Source organism: Heterodontus francisci, chromosome 1 (assembly GCF_036365525.1).
Source record: "Heterodontus francisci isolate sHetFra1 chromosome 1, sHetFra1.hap1, whole genome shotgun sequence".
NCBI lineage: Eukaryota > Metazoa > Chordata > Chondrichthyes > Heterodontiformes > Heterodontidae > Heterodontus > Heterodontus francisci.
In genome coordinates, this window is record NC_090371.1 from 156449832 (window position 1) to 156477102 (window position 27271).

General features: G+C 42.4%; 1 protein-coding gene across 1 annotated transcript in view; it reads right to left on the reverse strand.

Moving 5' to 3' along the window:
- The window catches only part of slit2 (slit homolog 2 (Drosophila)), a 503804-nt gene that overhangs the window by 21652 nt on the left and 454881 nt on the right, over positions 1–27271 (reverse strand). The window contains exons 28-30 of the mRNA XM_068037597.1: positions 21747–21886; positions 4307–4400; positions 1328–1465 (exon numbers count right to left, since the gene is read on the reverse strand). Of these exons, the coding sequence (XP_067893698.1) occupies positions 1328–1465; positions 4307–4400; positions 21747–21886 (372 nt within the window). The remainder of the gene's footprint in view (positions 1–1327; positions 1466–4306; positions 4401–21746; positions 21887–27271) is intronic.

The window sequence follows — 27271 nt, forward strand, 5'->3', positions numbered from 1 at the left end:
GCTTGGTGAATGGTTGGCAGAAGTTCTCCTGGTTCCTAGGATGTACCAGTATTATTCGGTCAGCTAATTGGATATTGTTCTTTAAGGTTCTAGCACTTTATACCTAACAAATTTAAATCATTTTTAATGATCGAGGAGAAAAATTTCATAAGCTTTACTGAGGTAAAACTTAAACTCAATTGTTTTTATTTTATAAGATAAAAAGATTCAGTGTACATGTAAATGAGTGAGAAGACCATGCTCTAATTGTATTCTTACTATTACATATGTACATTATTTGTACATATTACAAGTGATAGTAGAGACAACAGAGGTTGAGTGGGTATTTCCAAGAAGAAGAAGTGGAGTAGTGATGGGTGTGAGGGGGTGTTATGCAATGGAATGGACAGTGGGAAGATTGGGGATGAGATCAGAGTGAAGAGGTGGGGAAAGTATGAATGATTGGAGAAGGGAATGGGAAAGGAGGCACTGAGGGTCACATTTTCTCCAAATGCAGCTTGCAGCCATTGGTGACTCCTTTACCTGCCAAAGCACACCATAACTACCGACTAAAGGAAAAGAAGGATGAGAAAAAAGGGAGAAGCAGAAAGAATAGGTAATGCAAAAGAAGCAACAGAGAAATGAGAGATTAGAAGCTGAAGAAGAGAGACAGAGAGAGATGCCAGGAATTTCAATGGGGATGGTTGGGAGTGTTCTCTCAATTGGCCACTGTAATTTCAGTGTTAGATTGGCAGAAACCAAGCTTATGGGTCTGTCTGGGGTTCGCACGATCTACTGCTGAAGATACAGTGACCGGGTGAGAGAACATTTGAGGAAATGCCTGGCGAGAAGCAGCAATGTGATGATGGCATAGACAAGTTCAGCGAGTGACCATATTCTTCCATTTACTATGTACAAAGCACAGGAAATTGACTAATAATACTATAGTTCGGCTGAGCATTCTGGTGTTACATTAGTGTCAGGTGACTTGGTCAGATGTACTACTGTACCTTGCATGGAGGATTGTTATAATACTGACCAATACTAACAATTTGAAGATGATGGCCATTTTCTGATTCCAGCTTTGGCACAGACAGCAATCCTGTGCTAACCTTGTTGTCACTACAGTCACACAGTACTGCTCTCACTGTGACAGTCAAAATAAGTAAGTCAGCCACTGAATTTACCTCTATTCTGCAAATACATGCAAAGGCTGAGATTGCTGTCACAAATGAAACCAGTGTATGGGAAACAACACTGACAGTAGTTCACAGATTAATATGTTCCTTAGAGTCCTGCACTTTGGCAGAATCCTTTATATTGCCAGTGTCTTCCTACCCAGGCCTACCTGTAGCCTTCTGGGCAGATGCATGTATATCCGTTCACTGCATCAATACACTGTGCACTGTTTTTACACTTATTGTCCTGGCAGTCATCATAGTCAATGTCACAGTGTTCACCAATGTACCCAGGTGTGCACTCACATCTGTAAAACAGAAAGTAATCTCTGAAAGTCAGATAAAATACCCATTAGTGATGCACTTCAAAATCGTGTTTTCTTTGGAAAAGCTATGTCCCTGGTCTAATTCTTCTTGCATGATGTTAGAAAAATTTTGGTGACTTTCCAAGTGCTTCCAGATTATAGGAAATGTAGTTTACAGAACTTGATGCTGCCAATGCCATATGTTAATATTTACAATGGAAGAATGGCTATGTTGAGCCCCAGTGAGAAAAAAGGCCCATTTTCTAAAGCTATCCGCTTGAGGGAAAATATTATTTATCTTTTAAAAAAGGATTATTTAGGTTTTGTTGGACTGTTCTGTTTCAGATACTGGTATCTCATTAAAATGTGATATATACTCTGTTCACTCAATATCATCATTAAATCTGTAAGTTCTTGCTGAAATTTGTTTCCCTTCATTGGAAGGCTAACAGTGTCTGCTATGAATGAAGACTGGCCCAGACAGCTATGGGAACACATGTAATGCTGCTGGCAGTGTACATAGTGTGTACTGTGACACAACAGGACCACGAGTGTAGGCGTGCAAGAGATATTATGTACCTGCAGGCAGAAAGGAAGCGCTATAGCAGCACCTGCTTAGAGCTGGATGGTATCCAAAGTGCAACATACAACTGCTGCTTTCTATAATTATGAGATAGTGGAGAAGATATGCAACTTATTTAATCATAGCACATTTCCTAACCATAGCAAAAGTCAGTAAAAACACTGGGGTTTCTTGGAGCGAGACTCCTCCTGGATCAAAAGTACAACCAAAGCTTCAGAAAATTCTTACTTTTCACACAGGGTTCCATTTTGGATGTTTCATACATGTTTATACATATAATTTTTAATCCAATATTCTCCCTATCTCTCTGGAACATTTTGAATGATATATTCCACAGTTGCCCACATGTGAAAACCCATGCAGTATCAACAGGCTAATTCATTTACAGAGGGCATTACAGCTGAACCCCAATCTGTCCTTGCTCAATGTTCCTGGACATGCACTTTCCAGTAGGGGTCATCACATAGCAGTCAGCTCTAGGTTATTTTTCTCTTCCATCCCCAGGAACAAAAAGGTCAACTATATAATTTCTGACTGTTGCTTCTGGAGAGATGAGCTAACTCTGCACAGATTGGGAATTGAAATGTAGGGCCTTCCTAGTCTTTATGGCGCAGTTCCATACTATGTTGTGCAGTTACCAACTCGGACACCCATGATGCTCCACTTTTACTATTATTTTTATTATTACCTCTGATTACTCCTCACAAAAGTAAAGATACCCTCAGTGGGGAACAATTTGTCGCTACATCGATTCTCTGGGGGCAGACAGCGCCTTGGGCTGTTACCTGCTTGGCCCGCATGGATTTCCTCATTGTTATCATTGAAGAAAATCCCATGGGCTGTCAAGGTAGTGGTTAACAGCACAGTCTGCCCCTGGGGAATCAATGTAGTCCATGTAATGCTGCTTCAAGTGACCCTACATGAACAATTCCCCTCCCACCCCAGTTCTTGTTTGCTTGCATGCCATGCATGGTGCATGTATAATATGAATGGGCAGACATTTCCTGGGCATACAGCAATAACTTACAATGATGGGTTTAAAAAGAAATGTGTTTTGTCCATGCATTTCATGTATATCATAATTTTACATATTATTTCAATAAATAAGATCAAAGCCAGAAGAAGTGCAAAGAAAGGTTCATTTCTAGAGGAAAAAATTCATAATCAGATATCACATAAACTTATATATAGAACCTTGGTTAGACCACACTTAGAGCGCTGTGCACAGTCCTCTTAATATCCATATTATAAAAAGGACATAGAGCACTGGAGCAAGTGAAAAAAGGTTTATACAGATGAAACCAGAATCAGGACGGCATAATTATCGGGAAAGACTGAACAAGCTGGGGCTCTTTTCTCTAGAAAAGAGAAGACTGAGAGGTGACCTGATAGAGGTCTTTAAAATTACTGAAGGGCTTTGATATGGTGGACTTAGAGAGGATATTTCCACTTGTAAGGGAGTTCAAAACTCAGGGCCATAAATATAAGATAGTCACTAATAAATCCAACAAGGATTTCAAGAGACTTCTTCACTCAGGGAGCTGTGAGAATGTGGAACTCACTCCCACATGGAGTGGTTGAGGTAGAATAGGATAGATGTACTTAAGGAGAAGCTACATAAGTACATGAGAGAGAAAGGAATAGAATGATATATTGATAAAGTCAGATGATGTAAGGTGGGAGGAGACTCATGTGGAGAAATGGTCCTGGCATGGACCATTTTGGCTGAATGGCCTATTTCTGTTCTGTAAAATTCTATGTAAATTATAAAAAGCAACAAAATGGAGTAAGGTTCCATGAATTAGTCATAAATATTTGAAATAAGCAGGAACTCTGGGGGTAGAAATCATTATGTGCAATGCATAAAACAGTGCAACAATAAAAAAGATAGCATAAGACAATTTCAGCCCCTGCTAAATTCATCAGGGCTACTATTTTAAACACCTCCAACAGCCTCTTAAAATAGCTATTAGGCAGCTTACATGTGTAAAAAGTGGCCTAATGCCTATTTTTTGTTTTCATGCCAAAATTGGTTGATGATGAGCAGAGAAGGAGTTGGATTTGCTCTGCTTGGGTTTATTCAGTGGCCCCCACAGTTGTCAATGAAAACGAGTCATGGTCAATTTCCAACCCAGACTCTCTCATAGTCAAGTAATTGTAATTGTACAATTTCTAGATTCTTCATTGATGCTTGAGTTAGCATAAGAATTACACGGTGACCAAAAAATGACAGAAATCCAGCAAACTATCATTCCACCTACTTGAATCCCTTGACAGTCATGATACATTTGGAGTCATGTTGACAGGCGTTCAGCTCTGGGGCACAGAAGTCCAGTTTCTCTTCACATAGCTCACCTATGACAGAATAAGAAAAGGCTACAGGTTTATCCCCTGTTGCAGCAATGAGACTTGAACTAAATGATAAAGTAATGGAAGAGTGATCTAAATTATTGCGTGGAAACTATGAGCTCTAAATCTTAAGCGGAAAAAGGCTGAGACATTCTCCATCTTTCTTAAAAGCTGCTGATGGAGTGAACATGATGAATGGTTTCATTACACAGAGCTAAATAGTGAATGTTTTTCTTTGTTGATCTTCCCTAGGTGATTCCTGAAAGCACTGTTATTCAATCTTGTAAAAAAACGATGGATTGCACCAAAACCAGAAAACGCTTGCACTCCCGATTGATGGGACTGAGGCACAAAACACACTCGGGCTGCTAAATACGTTTATTTTCGAAAGCAGACCAATTTCTTTGCTTCTTTAAATCTGAATGGCTGGTAAATGCAATATTCAACAAAGGGAAACCATGAAAGTTTCTGTTTTTTTATTGTTTACGTCAACTTGTTATTCACTTTAAATGGATAAATTTATCATGAAGCTTCTAATTCACTTAGACTGACAGACAGACAGAGGCATTCAGTTCTCCTCATGCTTTTCGCCATTCTCTACACACAAACTATGTGCTTACGCTACTGAATCGACTCTCTATAGAATGTCTGCCAAACTTTTCTGAATTTATCTAACTGCACCTTATTCAATGTCCCATGTTAAATCCATATTCTGTTCACACAAGTCATGCTCAGATGATCGATGAAGGTCACCGCTAAAGGAATGTTAGGAGTCATTAGTCCATTCATGCCATTCTTAAGCATTCCTCTTTATCAATGATTCTTAAAAACTATACTAACTTGCTATACAAGGCAATAGACTGAGAAGTCCTGACTGCTCCCTCACACACGCACAGTCTGATATTTGGGGATAAATTTAAAATGCACATTATGGCTGGAGCATAATACAATTTTGGTGCAGTAGGTGAGAACATTGTGTCAGGAAAACCCCCATCTGCCAAGACTGAGGCACACATAAGTTCACCACAGTAACATTAAAACTTAAAATTGCAAGACCCTGACTGGAAGGACATTTGCATAGAACTAGCAATGTTGGAACTAAAGGGCCCCAGCAGTTACTTCCCCATTACACAGAAGTGATCAGACCAGTTTTAGTCACATGACTAACTGGCTGTTGCAGAGAATTTGAACTTCCAACAAAGGATTTTGAAGAGACTGTTCCATATAAGGAGCTAGTCACATGACTAACCTGCTGGGCAACCTGGGAGTTTTTTTGAATTTGAACTCCAAACAAAGGAATTGGAACAGAGAACGCCGTGTGCTCATTGTCTGAGAACATCTCCTCTCCTGTCTGTCTGCCTCCATCACTTTCCCACGGACTTGAATCTTGTGAAGACACATAAACTCAAAGAGAGAACAGTCTCCTACATGAACAAGGTTTAAGATGAATACTGGGCCCCAACGAAATGTAAGACCATATCTTTAATCAAGGGCTACAGTGAGTTCGAGAAACAGTAACAAGATATTGCCTCAAACTGTTCTACTTATCTTTTCTGTCCCTATTTGCATGTGTGTATCGCGTGTGGGTGCTAGCATGGGCGCATCACATATCTGTAGGCGTGAACCGTATTAGAGTTTAATTTATAAGTTTTAATAAAATTCCATCTTTTTTCTTTAAACCAAAGAAAGCCTGTGTGAATTGTTTTCTTTGTCTTATACTTGGAAAACTGTGAACAAGGATTCACAAAAAGGGGAGCTCAAAACAGTGTGTTTAAAATTAAACCCTGTTACAATAAGACCAGGTGAAGATAGTAACAGACCCCTAAATACCTGTCGCACCTGGTCATAACAGAAATTGGGTGCTAGCGTCCGGATTGTTACCCACAGACAAACGAGTTAAATTGGAAGTGGGAAGCCAAATTGTTCCCAGTCGAAAACAGCAAAATATCAATACAGGTTTTCTTCTGGTTGTGTGTGATTGTATACTAACATGTCTGCAACTGAAGCAAGTAGCCAGAGAAGCCAGGGTGAAGTAACTTGGGATAAGTTAAAAGCGCTGTCTATGGAGGAGTTGAGAAAAATGGCTGAGCAGTGTGGGATCACTGTACATGGCAAGGCCAGGAAGTCTGAACTCCTAAGGCTAATGGCCAACCATTTTTCCCTTGAATCTGAAGAGGCAGAAACAGAATCCGACAGGGTATTGTTAGCAAAAATACAACTGGAACAATTGAAACTTGAATTTGTTGAAAGAAAGAGGGAGAGAGAACGAGCCTTCCAAAAGGAATGTGAAGAAAATGAAAGGCAGGAGAGAGAGAGAGAGAGAAAGAATATTCTGGATAGAATGCGAAGAACCAGAGTTGAAGCGGCTTGAGTTAACTAGGGGGAGACAGAGTAACCCCAATGAAAGCATGGCCAATATGGAGGAACATAATGCAGGGCTAGGTACAAGATTGCTAAAACTCGCTCAATTAATTCCAGAATTCAATGAGGAAGATGTGGAAATGTTTCTCTTGTCTTTCGAGAAACTGGCAAGGCAGCTAAAATGGCCAGCTGAGACCTGGTCTCTTTTATTACAAAGCAAATTAACCGGAAAAGCCCATGAGGTTTATTCCCTGTTGCCAGATGAGAGTTCATCAAATTATGAACTGACCAAAAATGCTATCCTCGGGGCATATGAATTAGTACCTGAAGCCTATGGCCAAAAATTTAGAACCCTCAAAAAGCAAGCCAATCAAACTTATCTGGAGTTTGAAAGAAGTAAGCAGCTGGCTTTTGACCAGTGGCTGAGGGCTTTAAAAATACAACTCAGCTATGAGACTCTTAGAGAAGTAATCCTGTTAGAGGAATTTAAAAACTCTCTCCCATTCTCAATAAAAACTCAAATCGAGGAGCAGTGGGTTCAGTGAGCCCGGCAAGCGGCCGTTCTGGCTGATGAATTTGCTTTAATTTATAAGTCGGTTTCCCAGGGGAGAACCTTTCCTAATCACCCCAACAAATCCAAAAAGGACAAAGGGTGGGAAGGTGATATCTTCCCAGGCAGTCCTGGAAGAGAAAGGAAAGCATGAGACACAGGGGGCACTCTTCCAGCTGTGAGCAAGAGTGAGACCCAGAGACCTGTGTGCTTCCATTGTAACAAGGCAGGGCATTTAAAAGCTGACTGTTGGAAACTAAAGGGGAAACCGGTAGGGTTAATCAGGGCACACCCACTCAGTGACGACAGGGACCTGATGGAAAACACAGAACAAGCTGTGACTTTAACTGCAGTAAGAGTGCAACCCAGGAAGCTTACTACGGCCAGTGCAGGAAAAGTTAATAGGATTCCTGAAGGTTATCAGGGTTTTGTATTTGATGGGAAAGTCATCCCATATCACTTAAGTGGGGCAAGCAAGCCCATAGTAATTCTCAATGACACAGGGGCCACCAGATCCCTTTTAATGGGAAAAGGCCTGACCTTTCCCCCAGAGAGTGGAGTGAACACAAAAATGGTGGTGAATTGTATTGGAGGGCAGTGTATGTCTGTACCTGTACATAGAGTGCACCTAGAGTGCGACCTGTTTTGGAACTGGTGACTGTAGGGATTGTCCCTCGTTTGCCTGTGGACAGGGTGACCTGCTCCTAGGTAATGATCTGGTGGGGGTGAAGGGGTAGCACCCCCATTAGTGAAAGAAAGACCACAGGAGGTCAGAGAGACAGGGCAGTGGCAGGAGACGGTCTCCTGCAGTTTCCCTGAATGTGTAGTGGATCAGGCCATGATCAAACCAGTTCCCCCAGAGGAAACTGCATTGGCACTGCAGGTAAATAACCATGAGGTCTGCCTGCCCGAGACTTTCTTTGGAAAATTAAGAGACCCAGGGAATGAATTAAATGGATTTTCCCTAGCTGAGGCTCAGCGAGCCAACCCAGTTTTGTGAGAGTTAGCACAGGCTGCCCAGTCTGAAAGTGAAGCAGAGGGAGTCCCTGACTGCTACTATTTAAAGAATGAGGTACTAATGAGGAAATGGAGTCCTCCTCACAGACCTGAGGGCCAGAAGTGGACAGTAGTTCACCAGTTAGTGGTGCCACAGAGGTACCGGGGAGAAGTATTAAGAAGGGCCCACGAGACTACAATGGCTGTACATGCCGGTATACGAAAGACCAAAACCGCATAAGGCAGCAGTCTGACTGACCAAAACTCCACAAAGGTGTGGTGGAGTACTGCAGGAGTTGCCACATGTGCCAGGTTGAGGGGAAACCCCCACCTCTAGTGAAACCTGCACCCCTAAATCCTGTACCGGTGTTAGGAGGACCCTCCAGCAGAGGGCTGGTGAACTGTAAGAGACTCCCGCCAAGAACAAAAGGGGGCGGGCGGGCACATGGCTGGCAAAAGTTTAGAAAGAGAAGTGGAAAAAGTGACCAGGAGGGCAGGTTAAAGGAAGTCTGGGAACAATCCCGGATGAAAACCCCTACTGTCTGGTCAATCAACCCAGAAAAATGTGAAAAGTTAGACCCCACATCCTCCTATGTGAATGCAGACTCTAGAAGCACCCCACCAGAGTTGCTAACAGCATTTACAGGAAACTGCAGAGACAAAGAGAGACCTCTAGGGGGCACCGAAACCGTGAGGGTGATGCTTCACCTAGTCAAAGTGTCACAGGAGAATGCAGTTAAGTCTGCACAAACACCTGCAGGTAGGAGTGTCCCAGAGAACAAAGGGGACAGTAACAAAGATTCTTCCCCCACAGTCAGAGGAAAAGGGAACCACCCATCCCCTGAAGCCAAAAGTCTTTGCATGAATCAGGGAGTTCAGGGTAGGTCCACTCCCCTACTAACATCCCTGAGGGAAAAAAAAGGGAAATTAAAGCAGCCCTGGCACCCAGAACAGATCATTTTTAATGAGCTTTAAGATTGGTGAATGAATGGAAATGAATGAGAGAAATGCATGGTTTTCTTCCTGTATCTTATATTTCTCTCAAACTCAGTAATGAAATGTGCCATTTTTCTTCAAATCGCATTTGATTCCCCTGGGTGTGGCGGTGTCAGGCAACCCCCCCATCTGCCAAGTCTGAGGCACCCATGAGTTCACCACAGGAACATTAAAACTTAAAATTGCAAGACCCTGACTGGAAGGACACTTGCATAGAACTAGCAATGTTGGAACTAAAGGGACCCAGTGGTTACTTCCCTGATACACAAAAATGGTCAGACCAGTTTTAGTCACATGACTAACTGGCTGTTGCAGAGAATTTGAACTTCCAACAAAGGATTTTGAAGAGACTATTCCATATAAGGAGCTAGTCACATGACTAACCTGCTGGGCAACCTGGGAGTTTTTTTGAATTTGAATTTCCACCAAAGGAATTGGAACAGAGAACGTCGTGTGCTCATGGAATGAGAACATCTCCTCTCTTGTCTGCCTGCCTTCTTCTTTCTCACAGAACTGAATCTTGTGAAGACACATAAACTCAAAGAGAGAACAGTCGCCTACGTGAACAATGTTTAAGACGAATACTGGGCCCCAGCGAAATGCAAGACCATATCTTCAATCAAGGATTACAGTGAGTTCGAGGAGCAGTAACAAGATATTGCCTCAAACTGTTCTACTTATCTTTTCTTCTCTTTCTGTCCCTATTTGCATGTGTGTATCGCGTGCACATGCTAGCCTGGGCGCGTCGCATATCCCTAGGTGTGAACTGTATTAGAGTTTAAGTTTTAAGTTTTAATAAAATTCCATCTTTTTTCTTTAAACCAAAGAAAGCCTGTGTGAATTGGTTTCTTTGGTTTATAATTGAAAAACTGTGAACAAGGATTCACAAAAAGGGGAGCTCAAAACACAGTGTGTTTAAAATTAAACCCTGTTACAATAAGACCAAGTGAAGATAGTAACAGACCCCTAGACACCTTTTGCACCTGGTTGTAACAATTGTCAATTCACTTTTGGGACTAATTATCCAACCCAAACCAGACTACTATTCGTCGGAACTGATCATCTTCATCTTGATGAGCACAGAAAGCAGCTGGCGACCAAAAATCCTTACTTGTGCCAGTGCTCTTCCACAGGGCCCCCTGTAGAAGTGTGTCAGAAAGACCACAAAATGGGTTAAGACATGAATAAGCCAGGTCCTGGCATAAACTAGAATTGCAATGGGCCTTGTAAGGGCGGAGCTTACACATGCCCCTTACCAGGTCAGTGGCATCAAAGCAACAGGGCCGGGGATTACCTGCATCAGGCATTCCCATGATTTCAGCCCTCAACTGGGGTCTAGTATATCCCTGGCAGTGATACACATGGTGAAAACAGTGATATCAGCCACGTCTCTGGTGGAAGGGGCCTCACCTGGGGGTACACAGGCCGGGATCAAGGCCTGGAATAATTTATTTTTTAGAGCTGCTCTCTTCCTAAGGGAGCACTGCAGCAAAATCAAAAACATTTTGAGAGGAAGGAGCCTGACAGCTCCATCCCTCCTGCCCAGGACCTGGACCCCTACCTCACAATTTGAGCCTTCTGCACAAGGCAGGAGCTTTAGACACGCTTCGAGTGACGCAAGTAACTGCCAGGATATGCAAATTTGGTGACATTCCCCCGACCTCACATATTCCAGTGGGGCATGATCCCGATGTAATTTTCAAGATCGCTGGCCCGCAGATTTTTTGAGTCCTGATCTTTCTTTCCGATTTCAAAGGGGTCTTATTCCTGAGGGAGACACAGCCTGTTGCAGCACACATTTCTACCATCAGGCAAGTACATTGTTCCAACATCTGTAACACAGCACGCTGTTAATTTTACCAGTGAGATGTGGGAAATAACTCAGGTGAAATACTGGCACTTCAAGAATTTCTAATCCATACCTACCTATATTAATGGTTTGTGGACAACACAAATTGATGCAATTTTCATGGAACCAGTAAGATACACCTAGTATATCACTGATACAATTTAAAGTAGTCTTTTTTCTATGTTTGAATATGAAAAAATATAGCTGTAAGGAGCAGAAATGCTTTATTTGTTTTCTGCACCACCAGTACAACATTATTAAGCTCCATAAGTGCTGATTTGCTTTTAAAAGGGAAGGCAAAGGAGTGAAACTTCTCTTGGTGATAATTTTAGGAAGTCAGTGTGTGCATAAAATGGGAAATCCATTTTGTACTCAATCTGAAGTAAAATTATCCAGAAAAAAGTTTCCCCTGAAGCCTCTGGTCCCTGCCTACGTACATCAATTTTAATGCAAATCCACCGTGATTATTTCACCTGCTGTTGCCAATACAAATTTTATGTTGGCACATTAGCTACATTAAAAGAAGATTCTTCATTCCACAGTCAAGAGTGTAGTTTCACACAATTGCTTTTGTGCCACATTTTACTACATTCATTTTTTATCAGCTGCTGAGTTGATGTAATGAGACCACCCACATCATGCAGAATATCATGTTTTGGCTCCTCTCTCTCACTCTGCTGACTAGAAGGATCCTAAGTGAAATGATTTGGAGCATTCTCACCCATTTCCTAAACTGCCCATAATCCAGCAGTCTCACTTAACAGATGATGGAAGGGGCTCTGATGTTGACTCTAGGCTCCCTTTCCAACCACTGATAACCCTTATACTCTTGATTAGCACAAAAAAAACTACTCAAAAAAAGATGAATTGATCAGAAAAAAGGAGTTGGAGAAGAAATTGCAGTCAGGAGAAATGGTATCGAATGTTTATCTCTGGTGCCTGTGGGGAAACATCACTGCATGCATAAGGAAAAACAACAGCAAGAGTCATGCAGGTGACAACTATCCATCAGGTGCAGATTACTGCAGTGTTCATTAGCATCATGCAATGTAAAATTACCATTCTAAAAGGTAGTGTCCTGCATTAAATATTAAGTATAATTGGAACAATGTCCTGAAAAAAGCACATTTTATTTAAACAGTTCCTTGGCTTGCCATTTTGTGTAACCCTTACCGAAAATAAATCTGCATGGAGTTACTGAAAACTGACTTTAAAACAGGATCTGACCTATGTGCAGCCCTATTTAGTGAATTGTATTGAACAGGCAATGTGCCAACCATAAGGAGCACAGTTTGTACCAGGGGCACTGAATTAACCCGCAAATGGAACAACTGGGCAATTGGAGGGTAGGATCAGCATATTATCAGCATGTATGGGTATAGATGGAAGCCCATGATCCTATTCGACCTGTATGACAGGACAGAGTGTTCTTTTAGTATTGCATTGAGTATTAAACCCAACTCTGCTCTCGATTAGATTAATGCACAGATTATTATCTCTGCAATACTGCAGTGTCACATAAACTGCAAAGATATTTATTGACTGATTTGGATTCAGCTCCATAATAATGGACATTGAGGATATCATGTATATTTTAGCTGCTTACCCTCGAGACACATTGTGTGATTTTTATTGCCATCTTATTTCATTTCTCATGTGGATGCTATAATTATGTCATTATGCATCCTGTTCTTTATTTTGATCTGGATGGCTAATATTTTATACATTCTGCTCCCGTCTAGTTCCTGGTGAATGTCTGATAATTGCGTTATTTATCTTACTTGGTTCCAGTTTGTTTTGCCAGAGGTGAGGTGTACTAATCTACGTTAAAAGATCAGCAAGTGACACAGGATGGAGCCCCACACAGGCCCCATTAAGCAGTACCACTCTCTATAATTATGGCATAAGGAATGAAATTTGCTACCTCAATAACAATACCACATTTCAATGCAGCAGATGTTTCACAATTGAATCATATCCATCTATTTGACTGATGCAATACACAGCATGTAAAAAAGTGAGTTGAATGGGGGCTGGTACTACTATGATTATGTTTCTGTATAAGGTAGTATCAAGAGGGATGCAGTTTTTAAACTGGCAGATGATTTTTAGCACATCTTGAGGATGAGATCCACTTATCTTTCAAAGGTAATTAATTGACTATTTGCTGAAGAAGTGCAGCTTGACTTGGTATCCTCATCTACCTCACCATAATGCTTTCAAAATAACAAGGAAAAATGACAGTAGTGTCGGGAGGTGGGGATGGAAATCATGCACCTCATTTCCAAGGAACAAGCAGGTGACAGGAAGAAGAAAAAAAGATCCGAGTCTAACAGCTCGTGGGAAAGAGAAAAAGGGAGAAACAGACTGCGACTGACCTTTTTCCACCTCATTCAGATTAGCAGCTTGTAGTGACAAGAGATAGAAGAAACAAGAGATTTTCTGAGTTTATTCTTTTTCAATACACTGGAACAATAAATGCAGCAGAAAAAATAGCAGCTTAGTAACTATCTAATGCTTTCATTCACCTCTCTGTATTTCTATTTCCCTGTTTGATTTCTCTGCCTTCTTTTATTTTTTATGCTCCTTTCATCAGAGCTGCACCCTCTGCCGGGGTCACAGACTTCCTTGGAGATCACAGTGGTCCTATCCTCATGAAGCAATCATCATAGTGTAGTTTATTAACTATTTTGTTTTTTCTTCATTTTAAATCCATTTCTCACCCTCAATTTGCTCCCCTCTTTTCCTGATAGCACTGATTGCTGTTTGGATATGATTCTGTAGGCATTGGCTGCCCAACAGTACCCTGGCCAAGGGACCTATTGCCATGTGTGTGCCTGGGCAATGAGTATCAGCAGGATATTTGACTGTGGAGATCATCACAGTTCAGCCTGATCCTGTCATCCCCTGATATCCACATGCATGCACTTCTCAGCAATAGTTCCCTAGATCTGGAGCAAGAGCTTTAGCTGATTTTTCCTCTCCCTTACTTGGTGGAACTGAGGTGAACTGTAACACCACAACTACCAACTGGTTGAGATTGGATGACTCAGCACAGACCAGGAATCCAAACTAAGTCCTTTCTGGCCTGTATTTACTCAGTAACACACTGGGATGTGCATCTACCCACTGAACTATTGGGAGAGAGGACTTTCCTTATTCTAATGACTGATTTTTAGGACGAAACTGCAGAGGTACAAAGTAGTAGAAATATGTTGACAAACTCCAAAATCTCACCTTTAAAATAAGCCTAGATATTCAGAGTTTGTAATAGCGAGTGTGCTTAACTGGTGCTGGCAAATTATTGTATCAGGCCAGTAAATGAAATTAGCTGGTTTAATTAGTGGCAGACATCAATCATTCGGTTTTCTGGTTCCATGTGTTCACCAGATGACAGGAAATTCCACAACTAGTTGTTATTTCTTCATCTGTTGACAAAACTCCTAATGCCATAGAAATGAGTTGACAAAACACACAGAACAGGTTTAAGCTAGTCACCACTGACTAACAATAGTGACACTATCGACTATGTTCTTGGACCCAGAGTTAATAGTTGTCAAGGAATAATTAGTAGCATGTTACTCTCTCCCTTTCCGCAATAACTTTAATATCCCATTGCGCAGCAACATTTTGCTGAGTGGCTAACAATTAATGCAGCTGCAGCTCCATTGGCTTGAACAACAATAACGACTTGCATTTACATAGTGCCTTTAATATAATTTAAAAAGTCATAAGGCGCTTCACAAGAGTTGTATTGGACAATATTTGTCACGAGCCACTCACTGAAAGATATCAGGACAGGTGACCAAAAGCTTGGTCAAAGAAGTAGGTTTTAAAGACCAACCTAAAGAAAGGGAGGGCTAGATTTCCTTCTCCCGTCGCCGGTTCACTAATGTCCTTTAGGGAAAGAAATCTGCTGTCCTTGACTGGTTTGGCTGACATGTGACTCCAGATCCACAGCAATGTAGTTGACTATTAAATAGCCTAGCAATCCACTCAGTTATCAAGGGCAAATCGGGATAGGCAACAAATGCTGGTCTTGCCAGTGACGCCCACACCCCATGAAAGAATTTTTTAAAAAAAATTGAAGTGCTGCTATATTGGGAGCCAATGTAGGTCAGCAAGTATAGGGGTGATTGTATCCTAACTCACACCAAGTCCTGTTCACCAGAGAGCAGAGTTTTGGATGAACTCAAGTTTTTATTGTGGTGTGGAGGGGGTGGGTGGTCAGCCAGGAGAGCACTGAAATAGTTATGTCTGAAGGTAACAAAGGCATGGCTGAGGGTTTCAGCAGCAGCTAAGCTGAGGCATTGAGGAGTCGGACAATGTAACAGAGGTGGAAGTAGTATTGGGAATGGAGAGGATATGGAGTCAGAATCTTAGCGCATAGTCAAGTAAGATGCTGAGGCTGTGAACAGCCAAGTTCAGACCATAGCTAGGGAGGAATCATGGAGTCAGTGTCTAGGAAAAGAGCTTGTCATATCATATTGGATTAGAACATTTAATAACTGTTAATTAATAAATTCCGAATTTGGGTGATACTGTAATTGAAATTTGAAATGAAAATTGGGCTTGGTGTATAATGACCAGCTGAATGAATATCGCCCAGTTTACATTACCACTCAAAGTCAAGATTACCCCATCAATTGGAGGAACACACGAACATAAGAAATAGGAGCTGGAGTAGGCTATTCAGCCCTTCGAGCCTGCTCCACCATTCAATAAGATCAAGCTATGCATATCATGTTTTAGATGTGATCTCCTTAAAAGGACTTGACCTTCACAAAGAGGTGTTTGGCAAACGTCTTTTCCTTGTTGACGGTTACACAACTAAATAACGTAAATATTCTGACATACTTAATTGAATCTCTTCTTAACTGAATAAAGCTACAGCAAAATTACATCATGGACCTTCAAGCACCAAGCACTGGTGCCAGCGCTGCTCAACTGCTACAAATGAGCTTCCCTCACTGGATGACATGAAGCTGCATCATATTCTGGTGTTCCAGTTAGGTTGCTCATGATATCCTGGAAGTGTAAGGGACAGAATATGAGGCACATCGGTGAAGGGCTGCCTGTTGTGTGACAATATGATTTTCTGGCATCAGAGTGGGATCCACGCAATGGAATATGGGATCCTCAATGCCAACATTTTATTTATTTCCTCTAAAGCAATCTCCCCTTCTATGGTGCTCCAGCTACATTATGTGGAAACTGCCTAATTTATATGTCCTGAAAATCCGCAGGCAGTTTATATTGGCATAATTACTGGGATATGCCTGCCAGTGACCTTTGACATTGACCCCACCAAAGTGTGCAGGGTCAGGGGAAGGTTACCTTCTTTACATAATCTGGGCACTAGTGGTGCCTCCTATGGGGGCAGGGCAGAAAATCCAATGTGGGATGCCTACTCTGTGGGTAGAGGGGGTGGTGAGGAGGGGAAGGGGTAGGTGGAATCCCAGCTCCCTCTGAACGATGTCCTCACTATCCTATTGGCCCTTTTCATAAGTAGTCAAAAAGTATTGCTAGAAATTGCTCAATCTTTGGGGACACCAGCCAGGTAGTTCCCATATACACTAGCCGGCAGGGTGGTATGCTGCCTTGTGCTTGGCCTACAGGCCTTGTGCTGTTTGGGTAAGTCAAGGAAATGGCTGCCTAGAAGTTTCCTCCTCGGCCATGTGCCCTCTAACTCCAGTGCTCTTGTTTGGGAAGGGAACAAACTTTGCCTCAAACAAGGTTCGGCAGAAACTGTGGAAAAGGTCAGCCCAAAATATCTAGGTTCTGGCCTAATTCTGGCTATTCTGGACTTATGGCAGTAGTGTAACAAAAGGACCTTGGATTTTTAGCCTCAGAGCCTGGGACCAGAGCAAAGGGTCATGGGTAACAACAGCTGCAATCTCAGGAGGATCCACGAGCTGGATTTTTCTTTTTAATAAAAGCAAAATACTGCAGATGCTGGAAATCTGAAATAAAAACAAGAAATGCTGGAACCACTCAGCAGGTCTGGCAGCATCTGTGGAGAGAGAAGCAGAGTTAACGTTTCGGGTCAGTGACCCTTCTTCGGAACTGACAAATATTAAAAATGTCACAGGTTACAAGCAAGTGAGGTGGGGGTGGGGCAAGAGATAACAAAGGAGAAGATGCAGATTGGACAAGGCCACATAGCTGACCAAAAGGTCATGGAACAAAGGCAAACAATATGTTAATGGTGTGTTGAAAGACAAAGCATTAGTACAGAATAGGTTCCGAAGAAGAGTCACTGACCCGAAACGTTAACTCTGCTTCTCTTTTCACAGATGCTGCCAGACCTGCTGAGTGGTTCCAGCATTTCTTGTTTTTAGTACAGAATAGGTGTTAAAGGACTGAATATTGAACAGCAGCAAGTACAAACATGAAAAAAAAACAGTGGGTAAGCAAACTGAACAAACTAAGATGAAATGAAATAAATGCAAAAAAAAGGTTGTAAGCAATGTAAAAAAGAAAAAAGAAGGAAAAAGAAAAAATAACTAAAAATGAAAGTAAAATGGGGGGCTGTCATGCTCTGAAATTATTGAACTCAATGTTCAGTCCGGCAGGCTGTAGTGTGCCTAATCGGTAAATGAGATGCTGTTCCTCGAGCTTGCGTTGATGTTCACTGGAACACTGCAGCAATCCCAGGACAGAGATGTGAGCATGAGAGCAGGGGGGAGTGTTGAAATGGCAAGCAACCAGAAGCTCAGGGTCCTGCTTGCGGACTGAGCAGAGGTGTTCCGCAAAACGGTCACCCAGTCTGCGCTTGGTCTCCCCAATGTAGAGGAGACTACATTGTGAGCAGCGAATACAGTATACTACATTGAAAGACGTACAAGTAAATCGCTACTTCACCTGAAAGGAGTGTTTGGGGCCTGGGATAGTGAGGAGAGTGGAGGTAAATGGGCAGGTATTACACCTCCTGCGATTGCAGGGGAAGGTGCCATGGGATGGGGACGAGGTGGTGGGGGTAATGGAGGAGTGGACCAGGGTGTTGCAGAGGGAACGATCCCTTCGGAATGCTGACAGGGGAAGGGAGGGGAAGATGCGTTTGGTAGTGGCATCACACTGGAGGTGGCGGAAATGGCGGAGGATGATCCTTTGGATATGGAGGCTGATGGGGTGGAAAGTGAGGACAAGGGGAACCCTGTCACGGTTCTGGGAGGGAGGGGAAGGGTTGAGGGCAGAGGTACGGGAAATGGGCCGGATACGGTTGAGGGCCCTGTCAACAACAGTGGGGGGGAATCCTCGGTTGAGGAAAAAGGTCATACCAGAAGCACCGTCATGGAAGGTAGCATCATCAGAGCAGATGCGTCGAAGACGGAGAAACTGGGAGAATGGAATGGAGTCCTTACAGGAGGTAGGGCGTGAAGAAGTGTAGTCGAGGTAGCTGTGGGAGTCGGTGGGCTTATAATGGATATTAGTAGACAACCTATCCCCAGAGATGGAGACAGAGAAGTCGAGGAAGGGAAGGGAAGTGTCAGAGATGGACCATGTAAAGGTGAGAGAAAGGTGGAAATTAGAAGCAAAGTTGATAAAGTTTTCCAGTTCGAGGCGGGAGCAGGAAATGGCACCGATACAGTCATCAATGTACCAGAAAAAGAGTTGGGGGAGGGGGCCTGAGTAGGACTGGAACAAAGAATGCTCGACATATCCCACAAAAAGACAGGCATAACTAGGACCCATGCGGGTACCCATAGCGACACCTTTTACTTGAAGGAAGTGCATGGAGTTGAAGGAGAAGTTGTTCAATGTGAGAACAAGTTCAGCCAGGCGGAAGAGTGTGGTGGTGGATGGGGACTGGTTGGGCATCTGTTCCAGGAAGAAGCGGAGAGCCCTCAAACCATCCTGGTGGGGGATGGAGGTGTAGAGCGATTGGACGTCCAAACGCATCTACCCCTCCCTTCCCCTGTCAGCATTCCGAAGGGATCATTCCCTCTGCGACACCCTGGTCCACTCCTCCATTACCCCCACCACCTCGTCCCCATCCCATGGCACCTTCCCCTGCAATCGCAGGAGGTGTAATACCTGCCCATTTACCTCCTCTCTCCTCACTATCCCAGGCCCCAAACACTCCTTTCAGGTGAAGCAGCAATTTACTTGTACTTCTTTCAATATAGTATACTGTACTCGCTGCTCACAATGTGGTCTCCTCTACATTGGGGAGACCAAGCGCAGACTGGGTGACCGTTTTGTCTAACACCTCCGCTCAGTCCGCAGGCAGGACCCTGAGCTTCCGGTTGCTTGCCATTTCAACACTCCTCCCTACTCTCATGCTCACATCTCTGTCCTGGGATTGCTGCAGTGTTCCAGTGAACATCAACGCAAGCTCGAGGAACAGCATCTCATTTACCGATTAGGCACACTACAGCCTGCCGGACTGAACATTGAGTTCAATAATTTCAGAGCATGACAGTCCCCCATTTTACTTTCATTTTTAGTTATTTTTTCTTTTTTCTTCTTTTTTCTTTTTTACATTGCTTACAACCTTTTTTTTGCATTTATTTCATTTCATCTTAGTTTGCTCAGTTTGCTTACCCACTGTTTTTTTTCATGTTTGCACTTGCTGCTGTTCAATATTCAGTCCGTTAACACCTATTCTGTACTAATGCTTTGTCTTTCAACACACCATTAACATATTGTTTGCCTTTGTTCCATGACCTTTTGGTCAGCTATGTGGCCTTGTCCAATCTGCATCTTCTCCTTTGTTATCTCTTGCCCCACCCCCACCTCACTTGCTTATAACCTGTGACATTTTTAATATTTGTCAGTTCCGAAGAAGGGTCACTGACCCGAAACGTTAACTCTGCTTCTCTCTCCACAGATGCTGCCAGACTGCTGAGTGGTTCCAGCATTTCTTGTTTTTATTTCATTTTTCCTTTTAATATAGTACTAGTATGAAAACCTGATTTTTTATCATACTCGAAAGTATTTGCATGAGAGATCTACAATAGTTGCAGTAACTACGATAGATAGGCCGGACAGAATATTTAAGAAAAATCTGGAAATAACTGGGATTAGAATAGTTAGGTGCTTGATGGCCGGCACAGACACGATGGGCCGAAGGGCCTGTTTCTGTGCTGTATAACTCTATGACTCTGAATGCTCATGTAGAGAAAGCTATATTGACAATGAATCTAAACACTTCTCACTTCCAATTTACTATTTCATTTGGTGCATTGTATGTAATAGAATATTTTTAATATTTCATTTTAAAAGACAAAACTGAAATACTGACTTAAAGCACCTGAAATCAGGAACAAATCTGAAAATTTCCATCGCTAAGCACACCATTGGGAATGCCATATTGTGAAATAAAGCAGGCAGCATTCCATATCATGCATGCTTTCAGCTCTATTCCCTCTCAATCCACCATATATATGTGGTAGGTTTCTTATGCCCAAAGGAAACTGGATCACAGTATTCCAAAGAAAATACACAGTGGAAACAAAGCGACACAGAGTTCCGACACTAAAGCCTTTGTTCTTCTGTTTTTGATTGTGGTTAGTGCATGTGGCACAACTACCTCAAAGTAGTTTGTTGGCATCGTCCTTTAGTTTATCAGATTATTTCATACTGTGCGTCTTCAGTGGTAGAAGTCATCCAGACATCTGCCTCTCAAGTCTCCAGATGGCTCTGGTGCTGTAAAGTCATGTTAAAAAACTTACTCTGCAGCAGTAAGCCAACGGGCTAAACTGCAACATTTCTTTGCAAAGTACTACTTGTTAGACTGAGGCCAGTTTTAATAAATTCCCATTCAAACCAACAAATTAGGCAGAATACCGATGGCACAAGGAACTAGTGCAGAGCTTAAAATATATTTTACATAAATTACATTTGAAAGAAAATACACACAATGTGAAATTACTACCTTCAGGTTTAATCATCTGTCAAATACCTCAGCATTTAGGAATTTAAAGTTTAGAAATTACCGTTTGCAATATCAGTGTCTGAACACTTTGTCTCCTATCATAAAAGGGACAGTTTACATTCACATGTTAACATTGCAAACAGTAATTTCAGATGTAAGTCTTACTGCATTCTTGTCAATTTACAAACTAATACTTAATTTTCTGGCACACACATATGTTCCATTGTGTATTTTAAGTGTGCGATAGAGTAGGAATGTTCTAGATTACATCGCTGGTCTAGGTTAAATTAGCTGATCTCAACTGGGGTGGTGATAGACAAAGGTACTCCAACTGGCCTCACATGAAGAAAAGCCAGTGGTTGAGTTACTGGAGGGTTGCCACAGCCTGTGGAACCATATCCCAGCATGAGTCAGTGCCCTCAGGATAGAAGAGAAAAGAGTAGCAAATCAGAGTAAAAAAATGTGAGGAGAAAACATAAAAAGTAGCCATTTAATAATTTGTTATTGCACAACAAGCAGTGTACATTAAAACAAGGAAAATGCTGGTGCATTTTTAATATAATTTATTACTGAACAGAAAAAGAAACACTGCAACTTTGATCAAGTTTCTCGTTATGCTTTATACACTGAAAGAAGCAGATAATCTTACCCTTGTCTCTTTACTATGCATTTGTTTGTTTTGGCAATACTGAGATTGCTACTACCTCCTAGTTCCCTTACCTGTATATTCAGGTGGACAGAGGCAAGTGTAGTTATTGATCCCATCAATGCAGGTGGAATTATTCTCACAATCGTTGTCCTCACAGTCATCAACATTTACTGCACAGACTTCACCTTCAAAGCCATCAGCACATGAGCACCTGAGGGAACAGGACAACTGACATTCAAATACTGTAAAGTGCTAAATGGAGAGTAAGTGCAAAACACTTCAAGACTGTTCTAATTAAGCAGGAAGGCTTGTGCATACTAATGTTTTCTGTGCACCCACTTTACTGCAATGTTACGAGTCTTCAGGATTAGCAGTCATCCAGTTAATGTAGATACTAGGTAAGTGACTTCACTGCAAGCCTGTGCCAATCCTTGACCTGACCTTCTAAAAGGGGTGTATGATCAACAGTCAGCCAATATGTCAGTCCGTGTAACCCGGCTGACTACAGGCGTCATAAGATCTCACCATTTCACTCTTCTCTCTACCCTCAGCCACATTTTGATTTGGATCTTCCCATACCCAGTACAATCACTTAAGCTTTGGCACTCCATGTGGCTTTCCTATCAGGAACCCGTTCCATCAGCTTCTGAGGTTTTCGATGTCAGTGCCATGTCAAAAATTTGAAATAGTTACAAGGCAGATTTATTTTTTGTCTTTTATTGATATGTAGAATACCATTTTTTTGTAGGGTTCTGATAATATCATTGTGAAAAGTGACTTGGAGGAGTTACTGAATGAGGGAGTGAGGTACAGATATGGTGGTTATCCACAATGCATCAGGGATCCTATCTTCTTACCTAATGTATATTAATGTATTTCCCTTGCACTACTAGGATCAACAACTCCTCCAAACCAGGACGTCCGGTGATGTAATCATAACTTACTACTTAAGTAAAGCTATTCCAGATTGTGTGGTGGTGCCACATCAAAATGCTACACTACAAAATGGTGGGACATCGATTTACATTCCTGACCAAAACATGGAGTTGCTGAACACAGCCATACAACGTTGAAGGAGAATCAAGAAAAGGTCAATCACTTCCCCACAGGGAAACACAGTCATTGTGAATCTATCACAGGTCACTTTCTCAGTGCAACTGGTTTTACAGCAGAAGTTTGGCCAAAAACAGCTGAAAGTCTGAATTCTCCTCTGAGACAGTTTCACCACAGAAGAGCGGCCTCTACTTACCAGTCCAACGCCACCAGAGATTTTTTTTTTAAAAATTTAGTAGAGGCTCTTCATGAGCTGATTGTCCAGCCTGAAGTGGCAAAGAGCCTCAAGAGGAGCCCAGTGCTGGATCCTCTCCCTCCAAGAGGGGATTCTGCGAGTCTTCAGGGTCTACCACTACCTCCAATGGTCTCTGGGATCAGTGGTGTCAGCAGCAAAAGGAGGCAAATTAGGCAAAAACAGGGTAACATTTGTTCACAATCATTTACATGTGACAGGGTCAGCCGGGATTGGTTAACCCATTTACCCACAATTGGGGGATAATCCAGATACATTTCCCTGTCCAATTTTCCTCATTATTCTGCTCAATTTCAGGCAGTACAGTAGAGCATATTCCAGCCCAAAGCAACTAAAAAAAAAAGAGCTCCTTACCTTTAGTGGGAAAAATTTTCAAAAAATAGCCAATCAAAAGGAATTCCAAGGCTTGGCATTCCCCAGTGAATCACTTGCTAAAGCAATTGTAACCGAATCATAAAGTGAAGGCCCAAGGTCCAATTTTAAACCCACACTGAGTAAGCTAATCACAGGCTGAATGGTGATTAGGGTGGTACTGCTGACCTAGGTCACCATGGGCCACAAAGTTCCTACTCCTGATTACTGTCTAGTTGGCCTCACGAAAGGTACAGCTTCTAATGTGGACTCATTGCTCCTGCTTCTCCAAAGATCAGTTGAAGTATTTTTGCTGCCTCCTGGCACATCTTGTCGCAGCAGGATGAGACATGCTGCATTAATCTTAAGAGTAATTGTCACTGGTGGCAGTCCTAACTTCAGCAGCAATGTTGTGAGGTAAATGAGGCAGTGCTGCCACTTCTTCCTGAAGTGATGCTCCCCAGTGACTCCGAATGCGGCAGTGCAGGAACAGCAACATTAGCAGCTGCTGCCACTGGCTTCCATCTTGTTCTACAATTTGTGTAGGTCGAGTGCTCATTGGTACTGACATTCCTCAGAAGATCTGTGATTCCACATCACAATATAAACAGTCCAGCTTCCATAGGACTGGGAACAAAGATTACATAATCACCTTTTTTAATACAGTCTCACATGGTAGCTTTCCCAATCATTGTGTGAGCCAGACTGAGTGTTACTAACACATGCCCACCTGGTGTTGATCCTGCCTGATTTAGCAAAGCCAGCTTCAGTTACATAGTGCGGGCAATCTGCTGGCCTATATTCAGCCTGCTAAACCATGCTTATCAGAAGTGGGGTGCAGAAAAACACATGCAAGGACTGCTTATGAGATGTAATGGGTAAGTTTAAAGGAATGTGCCATTTAAAGGTAATTAGCTGCATGTGGGCATTAAAATGTTGCTAGCATTTACAAAGGGTGCGAATAATTCTAATGGATATTTTCGTTTTTGCAAAGGCTGTTTGGGTAACAAAAGTGCCTGGCAGAACCTGTGATTGGCAGAATAACGGTCGAAGCCAAGTCTGTGGCTAAGTTTGGAGCAGAGCAACACTCCAATCCATTGTTTGATGACCCTGTTCAACATTAAAGGGTCAACATTAAAGCATGCCTGGCAGGAAATGGAGGAAGAGGAATAGAGGCCACAGTTGATCATTAAGACCATTAAATGTACCATTCCTATAATTAAGAATGGATGCCCTTTCAGCAGATGCTACAGTTTTACACCAGGCAATCTACTTACCCTGTGTAATTAGTTCCACAAAGTCACTGACAGGTATATACACCTCTGTCCATCAATGTGCACGAGATGGTATAAATCCATGCAAATGAGTTGACCGTATAACCTACGCTTGAACAGATTTCCCCTCATTCTTTTGATCAGTTATGCCCACTGAATATCCGTTATTCAGGCATAACTGAGGTGAGAGTGACTGCCCTTCATATCAAGGCAGCATTTGGCCGAATATGGCATCAAGCAGCCCTAGCAAAACTGGAGTCAATGGGAATCAGGGGGGAAACTCTCCACTAGTTGGAATCATACCGAGCACAAAGGAAGATGGTGGTGGCTATTGGAGGTCCATCATCTCAGTCCCAGGTCATCACTGCAGGAGTTCCTCAGGGTAGTGTCCTAGGCCCAACTGTCTTCAGCTGCTTCATCAATGACCTTCCCTCCATCATAAGGCCAGAAGTGGAGATGTTCACTGATGATTGCACAGCGTTCAGCACCATTCGCGACTCCTCAGATAGTGAAGCAGCCCGTGTCCATATGCAGCAAGACCTGGACAACATCCAGGCTTGGGCTGATAAGTGGCAAGTAACATTCGCACCACACAAGTGCCAGACAATGACCATCTCAAACAAGCTAGAATCTAACCATCTCCCCTTGATATTCAATGGCATTACCATCGCTGCATTCCCCACTATCAACATCCTGGGGGTCACCATTGACCAATAAATGCTGTGGTTACAAGAGCAGGTCAAAGGCTGGGAATTCTGTGGCGAGTAACTCACCTCCTGACTCCCCAATGCCTGTCCACCATCTACAAGGCACAGGTCAGGAGTGTGATGGAATATTCTCCACTTGTCTGGATGAGTGCAGCTCCAACAACACTCAAGAAGCTGGACACCAACCAGGACAAAGCAGTCCACTTGATTTGTACCCCATCCACAACCTTCAACATTCACTCCCTCCACCATCGATGCACAGTGGCAGCAGTGTGTACCATTTACAAAATGCACTGCAGCAACTCACCAAGGCTTCATCGACAGCACCTTTCAAACCTGTAACCTCTACCACCTAGAAGGACAAAGGCAGCAGATGCAATGGAAACACCACCACCTGCAAGTTCCCCTCCAAGCCATACACCATCCTGACTTGGAATTATATCGCCGTTCCTTCACTGTCGCTGGGTCAAGATCCTGGAACTCCCTTCCTAACAGCACTGTTGGTGTATCTATACCCCAAGGACTGCAGCGGTTCAAGAAGGCAGCTCACCATCATCTTCTCAAGGGCAATTAGGGTTGGGGATTAAACGCTGGCCTAGTCAGTGATGTCCACATCCCCGAATGAATAAAAAAATTAAAAACCTACCCTCCTGTTTTAGTAGAATCAAATAGGACCATTGTAAAACTCCCTAGTAAGCATCCTTTAGCATTACAGAAAATAAGGCAAGCCTATTCCTCAGTAGGATAAGCCCTTAATTAAAAATACATCTTAATGTCAATTTTCAGTCTTTCTTGCAGAACATCTCATTAAATAGTTCAGCACATTTAGTATCGGTAATGGAATAACTGCACACAAATCAATGTCTACATAAAAACATCCTGCTGCAAAAACTGTAGCTGGTTAATCTTTCCACAGGAATAAAAAAGATCTTGATTATGTTAATGATGCATGCAAGTATGAGGCTGCACGTATACTTCATAACCTTGATGAATTAATTGCCATTCTCATGTGAAATTATTAAACTACACTAATAGAGAGCACTGCTTCATAATTTATGAGCATGTAGCTGCACTCATTTTAAGCTTTTATTTAATGTCCTGAAATCTGTGAAGCTCAGAGGATGTTTATCTGCTCTGGTGCAGCAGTTTGCGAATGACTTTCTCATTTTCTGTTTCACTGCAATAACATTCTATCAATTTGCAACCAACCACAGCAGAACACATTTGCTAAAGAATACTGAATGTCATTGCACTCTTCAACTGTGAGTGTGCACCCTGTGCAGTCATCAAGTAAACAAAACCACTGATTAATGAGAGTCTGCACACAGGCTAAGCAGTGACCATCACTTGCACCGGACACAGTTATTACACTTTAGGGGAAATTGGAACTCATCCTCATTGTAGCCTCCTCTTGGCTACAGAGATGTATTGTCGAATGTCAGAGTCGATTCAATATTTTGATGGGTTTCCTGCCCTCTATCACCAATTGGAATGGTGTTGCGGGCAGCATCTTTGCTACCAATATAAACTTGCAAACAATTATTCATTTTTTTCAGATTTGGTGCCTAAGCCTATACAATTGCTTAACAGTTAAATTCTAAATAGGCATCCATGACTGCAAATTTCTGACATTTTCATATTATTTTAGCATCCCCACCTACACATAGGTCGAGGAACAGTGAGCAACCCATCACCTCTGGTGGAACAGTGAAGGTGGCTGGAGCAATGCAAGGCTGGTGGAGCAACTTCTGAAGCATTTTCTAGCCCACGTCTACTGGAGCTACACCAGTTTCCTGCTATAACTCCAGTAAAAAATCTACCCCAGTACATTCAATGCTATTCCATAATTATTAATTCGTTAATAAGTAAAGGTCCATAATCTGTGTCCTGTTTTAAAAAATCAATAAGAATGAATCCAGCATTGGTATAACAGCAAGTCTGAATCTTCAATAGATCAA